The sequence below is a fragment of the Dryobates pubescens genome, chromosome 31, assembly GCF_014839835.1.
Source record: "Dryobates pubescens isolate bDryPub1 chromosome 31, bDryPub1.pri, whole genome shotgun sequence".
In the NCBI taxonomy this organism is placed as follows: domain Eukaryota; kingdom Metazoa; phylum Chordata; class Aves; order Piciformes; family Picidae; genus Dryobates; species Dryobates pubescens.
In genome coordinates, this window is record NC_071642.1 from 9,350,101 (window position 1) to 9,359,018 (window position 8,918).

Genomic DNA, 8,918 nt, shown 5'->3' on the forward strand with positions numbered 1-8,918 from the left:
CTCAGGAGCCTCCTCCCTGCTCCAGCTCCCTTCTGCTGCAGGCAAGGGGCAGGGCTGGGGACAGGGGGACAGAGGGACAGACTGCCCCAGCCCCCAGGCTGCTGTCCCACACATCCTACCCCCTCCACCACCTCCTCCTTGGCTCCAAGTCGGGGGGGGCTGGGCCCTGGGGAGCCCTGCAGGCTGAGTGGGAGCCACCCAGGCAGCATCCTCTGGGGACACTTAGGGCAAACCCCTGCCCCCCGCCCCCCCCCCCCCCCCGGGCTGGCAGCCACCTCCAGCCCTGAGGCCCTCCCTGAGCCCCTGGCTGGGCTCTGCAGTGCTGGTGCAGCCTTCAGCAGGGCTCCCCCCTTTCAGAGCAGCCTGGCAGCTCCTTCCAGCTCCACCTGGGGCTCACAGATGCCCACAAAGTCGATGTCCCCCCCGGGGCCAGCAGGGGAGGGCAGCTGCTGAAGGGCCTCTGCTGTGGGGCTCTGCTTCAGGAAGGCCTCCAGGGACTTCAGCAGCTGCTTTGGTTTCTTCTTGGTGGCGAGTTCCAGCTCTGGGCAGGGCAGAGGGGGAGGTGTGAGGAGGCAGAGCCAGGTCTGGGTGGTATCAGGGAGGCTGAATGCTCCCAGGGCAAGGTCTGCAGCCCCTGCCCCAAAGTGTCCCAGCAGCAAAGGGCACAACTGGGGCTCAGAACCACAGAACCCAACAGCTGCTGGGGATGGAAGAGACCTTGGAGCTCACCAGGGCCAAGCTCTCACCTGCAGCTCAGTCACCACTGCTGCTGCTGAGCCACTGCCACCACCCCATGGCCCTCAGCACCACCCCCACAAGTCTCTGACCCCCCTCTAGGGATGGAGCAGAGGCCACAGGAGGTGAGGGCTTGGAGGGGACCCCTGGGGATCATCCAGCCCAGCCCCTGCCAGAGCAGCAGCACAGAGCCCAGCACAGGGCACACAGAGCACATCCAGGCAGGGCTGGGAAGGCTCCAGGGAAGGAGACTCCACAGCCTCCCTGGGCAGCCTGCTCCAGGCCTCTGGGAGCCTCCCAGGGCAGAAGTTCCTCCTCATGGGGAGGTGGAACCTCCTGGGCTGCACTTTCCATCCAGTGCCCCTTGGCCTGTCCCAGGGCACAGTGAGCAGAGCCTGGCCCTGTCCCCTCCCTCCTGCCCCCCAGCCCTCAGACATTGATAGACATTGATCAGATCCCTCTCAGCCTTCTCCTCTCCAGACTCCACCACTGCCCTGGGCAGCCTGGGCCAGGCCTGGACAAACCTTCCCAGGAGGAAATTGTTCCTCATGGCCAACCTGAGCCTCCCCTGGGGCAGCCTGAGGCCATTGCCTCTCCTCCCATCACTTGTTCCTAGGGAGCAGAGCCCAACCCCCACCTGGCTCCAGCCTCCCCTCAGGAGCTGCAGAGAGCAATGAGCTCTCCCTCAGCCTCCTCTGCTCCAGCCTCAGCCCCGCCAGCTGCCTCAGCTGCTCCTCCCCTGCCCTGCTCTCCAGACCCTTCCCCAGCTCTGTTGCCCTTCTCTGGCCCTGCTCCAGCCCTCAGAGTCCTTCTGGCAGTCAGAGCCCAACCCTGAGCCCAGGATTCCAGCTGTGGCCTCCCCAGTGCCCAGCCCAGGGGCTCAACCACACCTCCAGACCTCCTGTCTTGATCCAGGCCTGCTAGGAGCCAACAGCTGGGGGCAGCCTCCCCCACAGCAAACAGCCCCAGTGTTCATTTAGCCCTCACTGATCAGTGGTCTCAGCACCTCCCCTGACCTCCTTCCCTGCTAACAGGGCTTGATGCAACCACCCAGCACGATGGGAGAGAGCTGGGGGAGGGCAGCAATGTCCCTGTGTGTGTCACCCACTGTGGCAGAGCAGCCCCAGGACACAGCAGGAGCTTCCCTGAGGAGAAGCAGCCCCAGCAGGGAGCTGGCTGCAGAGTTATGGAATGGGTTGGGCTGGAAGGGAGCTCAAAAGCTCAGCCAGCTCCAAGCCCCTGCCCTGGGCAGGGACACCTCCCCCCAGCCCAGCCTGCTCCAGGCCTGGCTTTCAACACCTGCAGGCAGGAGGCAGCCTGTGGCAGAGCCTGCTGGGGGGGTGCAGGGTGAAGGATGCAGGCTGAGCCTTCCTGGGCTGCCACAGCCCTCGAGGGTGGGGCTCAGCAGGGCAGGAGGGTGCTGGGAAGGTGCTGAGCTTCTGGGGGTGAGTTTTCCTCGGTGGGGAGAAGGGGGAGGAGGAACCAACCCTTGAGGAGGGCGCTGGAGTCAGCCAGGGTCCTGTGCTGCCCCCTCCAGAGGCAGTAGAGGCGCAGGAAGGCAGCGGCGTAGAGCTGGTTGAGCACAGCCAGGACCTGCTGCCGGCGATTGCACTCCCTGCAGGCACAGCACAGCCTCAGCCAGGGCTGCCCAGCACCCAGGGCCAGCCAGGCCTCAGGGCAGCCCCCACACGGCCCCAGCTGGGGCAGGAGAGGCTGAGAGCAGCCCTGAGAAGGCCTTGGGGGGGTCAGGTGGTCCCCAGGAGCCAGCACTGGTCCCTGGCAGCCCAGAGCCAGCTGAGTGCTGAGCTGCAGCCAGAGCAGGGAGAGCAGCAGCACAGGGAGGGGATTCTGCCCCTCTGCTCTGCTCTGCTCAGCCCCCACCTGCAGCACTGCCTCCAGCTCTGGGCCCCCAGCACAGGAAGGACCTGGAGCTGCTGGAGAGGCTCCAGAGGAGGCCATGAGGATGATCAGAGGCTGCAGAACCTCCCCTGTGGGGCCAGGCTGGGAGAGTTGGGGCTGTGCAGGCCAGGGAGGAGAAGGCTCCAGGGAGAGCTCAGAGCAGCCTTGCAGTACCTGAAGGGCTCCAGGGGAGCTGGGGAGGGACTTTGGGCAAGGGCTGGGAGTGCCAGGCTGAGGGACAATGGCTTTGAGCTGGGAGAGGGCAGAGTGAGACTGAGGATGCTGCCCAAGCCCCCAGCCCCCCCCAGCTCACCTGGAGAGCCTCTCCTCACGCAGGGCCTGCAGCACCATCCTGGTGATGTTCACAGACATGATGCAGAAGGGGAAGCTCTGCAAGGGAAGGAGCAGCAGCACAGAGCTCAGCAGCCAGCCCCCAGCCCCCTCAGCAGTGCAAGAGGGGAGAGGGAGAAGCTCAACCAAGCTCTGCAGGGGGTTTGGTTTCCCCTTCCCTGAGGGTTAGGGGGCACAGAGCAGGAAGGGCTGCAGGCAGGGAGGGCAGAGGGCAGGGACAGGCCTGGCTCTGGTGCTGGGACAGCCTGAAGATCTCTCGTGCCAGAGGCAGCAGCTGGGGGTCCATGACGAAGAAGAGGATCTGCATCAGCCCCAGCATCCCTGTCCCACGCAGGTCAGTGCCAGGATCCACCCCTGGCAGAGGCAACAGGGAGCCCCAAGGGCCCCCAGGGAATGACTTCCCAAGGGGAAGGGTCTGGGGAGGATCCCTGCCAGGAGCTGGGGGATGCCAGGGCCTCTGTGATGAGGGCACAGCACCCAGCATGGAGGGGTGGGGAAGGAGCTCTGGAGCTCCCCCAGCCCAGGCCCCTGCTCCAGCAGGGCTCCCACAGCAGCTTGCCCAGGGGCACAGTGCCCAGGGGGGGTTGGAAGCTCTCCAGAGGAGACTCCACAACCTCTCTGGGCAGCCTGCTCCAGGCCTCCAGCACCCTCACACCAAACTACTTTCTCCTCCTCTCCAGCTGGCATCTCCTGGCTGCCAATCTGTGCCCCTTGCCCCTTGGCCTGGCCCTGGGCACCACTCAGCAGAGCCTGGCCCCAGCCTCCTGCCCCCCACAGCTCCTTCAGCTCTTGCTGAGCATTGCTCAGCTGCCCTCTGGGGCTGCTCTTCTGCAGGCTCTCAGCCCCAGGGCTCTCAGCCTTTGCTGCTGCCAGAGCTGCTCCAGGCCCCTCAGCAGCTTCCCAGCCTGCCCTGGACTCTCCCCAGCACTTCCCAGGCTCTGCAACTGGGGAGCCCAGAGCTGGAGCCAGGAGTGCAGCTGTGGGCTCCCCAGGGCAGGGCAGAGGGGCAGCAGAGCCTCCCTTGCCCTGCTGCCCACACTCTCCTCCCTGCCCCCCAGGACACCACTGAGGCCTTCTTGGCCCCCAGGGCACACTGCTGGCTCCTGGGCACCTTCTTGTCCCCCAGCCCTCCCAGCTCCTTCTCCTGGAGCTGCTTCCCAGCAGGTTCCCCCTCAGCTGTGCTGCTGCAGGAGGTTGTTGCTCCCCAGGGGCAGGACCCTGCCCTTGCCCTGCTTGAACCTCCTGAGGTTCCTCTGCCCCAGCTCTGCAGCCTGGCCTGGCTGGGGAAGGGTCTGGAGAAGAGGGCTGGGGAGGAGCAGCTGAGGCAGCTGGGGGGGTTGAGGCTGGAGCAGAGGAGGCTGAGGGAGAGCTCATTGCTCTCTGCAGCTCCTGAGAGGAGGCTGGAGCCAGGTGGGGGTTGGGCTCTGCTCCCTAGGAACAAGTGATGGGAGGAGAGGCAATGGCCTCAGGCTGCCCCAGGGGAGGCTCAGGTTGGCCATGAGGAACTATTTCCTCCTGGGAAGGTTTGCCCAGGCCTGGCCCAGGCTGCCCAGGGCAGTGGTGCAGTCCCCAGCCCTGGAGGGGTTCCAGAGCCCTGGAGCTGTGGTGCTGAGGCCATGGGGGGGTGGTGCTGGGGCAGTGCTGGGCTCAGGGCTGGGCTGGGTGAGCTTAAAGGCCTCTTCACCCCAAAGCCATCAGGTGCCAGAGCAGCAGGACTGCAGCTGTGTGTGGAGGAGGAGGGGACCTGAGCCTGCAGTGTGCCCTGCTGGGGGCAGGGAAGCTGCACTTGATGAGCCTGAGAGCTCCCTTCCCATCCACAGCTTTCCATGCTTCCATGACCTAACCTCTGGATCCCACCTCAGGAAAGGGAGCAGGGCCTGAGGGACCCCTCAGGAAGGAGAGCAGGGCACAGCTCTGCCCTGAGCTGCCCCCTGGGCCCTACCCTGGAAGCCCAGCTCCTCCCAGTGTGCCCCATAGCGAGGGCAGCCCAGCCTGGAGCACGTCAGCCTCCTGTACACTGTCTGCAGGATCCTCATGTGCACCTTCTGCTCATCATCCAGGGCACCTGCCAGGGAGCAAACACCCTTCAGTGCCCCCCAAGTGCCCCTCAGCCTGCAAAAGCAGCCCAGGGCTGCCCCAAAGCAGCCTTTCAGCCTCCAAACCCCAACCCTCAGCCTCCCTCCCCACAGCTTCAGGGTCCAGAAATGGCCTCTTGGCCTCCCAAGCCCAGCCCTTGGCCTCCTTCCCAAACCCCCTCAGCCTCCCAAACCCAACCCTGGGCCTCCCAAACCGCCCCCTGGCAGCCCTGAAGCTGCCACCAGCTGCAGGGCACATCTGGAGCGTGGCCAGAGCTGAGCTGCCAGAGCTGGGCACCTCCTGGAGCCCAGGAGAAGGCCATGGGGTAGGAGAGGGCAACAGCTCAGCAGGGCAGGAGCCCCCAGAGCATCACTCCCTGGGTGCAGGGGAGGAAGCTGCTGGGCAGCAGGGGAAGCTGTGCTGGGCAGGGTGGCACTGCCAGCACCCAGGTGTGGCTGAGGAGCTTCCACTCCTGACTGCCCAGGGCCAGCCAGCCCCTGGCCTGGCACCCCAGGGTCCCTTTGGCTTTGGTCATGGAAGGAGGAGCAGGGAGGGCAGAGCAGCAGGGGCCCAGTGCTGTGCCAGGCTGCAGGGAGCAGCCACCATGGCATGGCAGGGAGGGGGCACAAGAGCCAGAGGGCAGCCACAGGGCAGGCAGAGAGCAGAACTCCCAGCACAGCCCTGAGCCTCCAGCTGCCCCCCTGGCAGTGCAGGGGGCACCAGGGGACACTCACACTGTGCCATGGCCAGTGCCAGGGGCACCAGGGGACACTCACTGTGCCATGGCCAGTGCCAGGGGCACCAGGGGACACTCACTGTGCCATGGCCAGTGCCAGGGGCACCAGGGGACACTCACACTGTGCCATGGCCAGTGCCAGGGGCACCAGGGGACACTCACACTGTGCCATGGCCAGTGCCAGGGGCACCAGGGGACACTCACACTGTGCCATGGCCAGTGCCAGGGGCACCAGGGGACACTCACACTGTGCCATGGCCAGTGCCAGGGGCACCAGGGGACACTCACACTGTGCCATGGCCAGTGCCAGGGGCACCAGGGGACACTCACACTGTGCCATGGCCAGTGCCAGGGGCACCAGGGGACACTCACACTGTGCCATGGCCAGTGCCAGGGGCACCAGGGGACACTCACACTGTGCCATGGCCAGTGCCAGGGGCACCAGGGGACACTCACACTGTGCCATGGCCAGTGCCAGGGGCACCAGGGGACACTCACACTGTGCCATGGCCAGTGCCAGGGGCACCAGGGGACACTCACTGTGCCATGGCCAGTGCCAGGGGCACCAGGGGACACTCACACTGTGCCATGGCCAGTGCCAGGGGCACCAGGGGACACTCACTGTGCCATGGCCAGTGCCAGGGGCACCAGGGGACACTCACACTGTGCCATGGCCAGTGCCAGGGGCACCAGGGGACACTCACACTGTGCCATGGCCAGTGCCAGGGGCACCAGGGGACACTCACACTGTGCCATGGCCAGTGCCAGCTCCTGCTCCCCCTGCAGCTGTGGCTGGAGCCGGGGAGGGCCGAAGAGGAAGCGAAGCAGCGAGGCCAGGCCTGGCCTGGGCACCGGCACCTGCGCCCTCTGCGGGGGAGAGGAGAGGGCAGGGGAGCACCAGGGCAGGCAGGGGGGAGGGGGGCCGAGGGATGGCACAGGGGGCAAGGGAAGGCAGCGCTGGGCTCATCCCCCCCTCCCCTCACCTACTTCCTAAGGGCACCCTGGGAGGGCAGGGCCCAGCCGTACCCTGCGCCGCCTCAGCTGCGCGCTCTGGAAGTGCTGCAGGGCCTCGTTGAAGGAGATCAGGGAGGCCCTGCCGGCTGCCAGCCCCCCCGGGCCTGGGGGGAGGCACAGGGTGGGCTCACCCCCTGCCCCATCTCCTGGCCACAATCCCAGCTGCTGGTGCTGAGCCCCTGCCGTGCACCAGAGGAGCTGGCCCCGGCCCACCCAGCCCCAAGCCCTGCCAGCCCCCCCCGGCCCCCCCCAGCTCCCCCTGCCCCCTGCCAGCTCCCCCTGCCCCCTGCCAGCAGCCCCCTGCCCCCTGCCAGCTCCCCCCTGGCCCCCACCAGCTCCCCCCTGCCCCCTGCCAGCAGCCCCCCTGGCCCCCACCAGCTCCCCCTGCCCCCTGCCAGCTCCCCCTGCCCCCTGCCAGCTCCCCCTGCCCCCTGCCAGCAGCCCCCCTGCCAGCAGCCCCCCTGGCCCCCACCAGCTCCCCCTGCCCCCTGCCAGCAGCCCCCCTGCCCCCTGCCAGCAGCCCCCCTGGCCCCCACCAGCTCCCCCTGCCCCCTGCCAGCAGCCCCCCTGCCCCCTGCCAGCAGCCCCCCTGGCCCCTGCCAGCAGCCCCCCTGCCCCCTGCCAGCAGCCCCCCTGCCCCCTGCCAGCTCCCCCTGGCCCCTGCCAGCAGCCCCCCTGGCCCCTGCCAGCAGCCCCCCTGCCCCCTGCCAGCTCCCCCTGCCCCCTGCCAGCAGCCCCCCTGGCCCCTGCCAGCAGCCCCCCTGCCCCCTGCCAGCAGCCCCCCTGCCCCCTGCCAGCAGCCCCCCTGGCCACCACCAGCTCCCCCCTGCCCCCTGCCAGCAGCCCCCCGACCCCTGCCAGCTCTCCCCCCTCCAGCCTTGGCACAGCAGAGTGGCAAAGCCTTGGCGGTCTGGGGGCTCACAGTAGCTCTCCCACCCCCTCCAGACCTTCAGCCCTTGCCCCAGCTCCCTCCAGCCCCGCCCAGGAGCTAGGTCCCTCCCCCTGCCCCCCCCCGGCGACCCCCGGCAGGCCGCACCGGACTGGGCCTCCTCCACAGCCTCCCATTCCTCCTGCGCTCTCCGCAGCTCCTCGCTGCCCTCTGCCAAAAGAAATCCACCCCGGAGGTCACAGCCAGCTGGGAGCCCCTGCCCCCAGCACGGCTCAGGGCACCTCAGCCAAGGGGGATCTCCCCTCCTCTGGGCAGAAGCCCCCCCCCTGCAGCCCCCCCCGAGATGCTGCCAGGCTCCTCCTTAGCACAGCTAGGACGAAGCGAGGTGAAGGCTCCACCAGCCCCCGAGCCCAGTGCTGGCCTCCCCTCATGCTCCTCCTGCCTCCCTTCAGGCTCCCCACACAACCCAGACTTCCTTTCGGGCTCCCCACGCTGCCTTCGGGCTCCCCACGCTGCCTTCGGGCTCCCTGGGCTCCCCACGCTGCCTTCGGGCTCCCTTCGGGCTCCCCACGCTGCCTTCGGGCTCCCTTCGGGCTCCCCACGCTGCCTTCGGGCTCCCCCCGCTGCCTTCGGGCTCCCTTCAGGCTCCCCGGGCGTTCTCCCCACCAGGACCCAACCGGTGCGGCACGAAGGAAGCCGAGCAGCAGCTCACCGGCGCCCACCGGGGGCTCCGCTCCCTCCACCAGCGCCTTCAGGAGTTCGTTTTGCCCCAGGGCCGGGACCTGCGCGGGGACAGAGGCAGCCTTCACCCACCGCGACGGACCCCAGCCCCCAGCCGCTCCCCGCCAGGGAGGAGACCCCGGCCGCGGGGCGCTGCCCTCAGGGAACCCTCCCCGGCCTCCGCGCCAGGGCTCCGAGCCGGCCAGGAAGGCAGGAGCGGCGCCGAGCCCCGCGGGTCTATCCCGCTGTCAGCTCCGGTAACAGAGGCTTCCCTTCGGTGCCCCGAAAGGTCACGTCAAGGGGGTATAACCGGAGGGACAGAGCGGTAACGCGGGGGGGAGGCTCCATGACACCGGGGACCGGGATACAGCCGGCGGCCGCCCGGGCAGGCGACACGGCAGAGCCTGACACGCACCGGGAGCGACTTGCCGGGCGGGGGCTCACGCTGCCGCTCCTCAGGCCGCTCCAAGCCCCCGGCGCCTCCGCTCATGCCCTGCG

The 8,918-nt window shown here is 68.3% G+C and overlaps 1 protein-coding gene across 1 annotated transcript; it reads right to left on the reverse strand.

The window, feature by feature from the left end:
- Positions 1–294: 294 nt before the first annotated feature.
- Positions 295–8,918, reverse strand: ELMOD3 (ELMO domain containing 3). The gene is made up of 10 exons (XM_054175073.1): positions 8,836–8,918; positions 8,413–8,482; positions 7,848–7,910; positions 6,819–6,915; positions 6,544–6,662; positions 4,928–5,050; positions 3,209–3,339; positions 2,948–3,024; positions 2,223–2,350; positions 295–541 (listed from the first exon to the last, which is right to left on the reverse strand). Exons 1-10 carry the CDS (start codon positions 8,908–8,910, stop codon positions 354–356), a joined length of 1,071 nt encoding a protein of 356 aa, XP_054031048.1. The 5' UTR covers positions 8,911–8,918; the 3' UTR covers positions 295–353.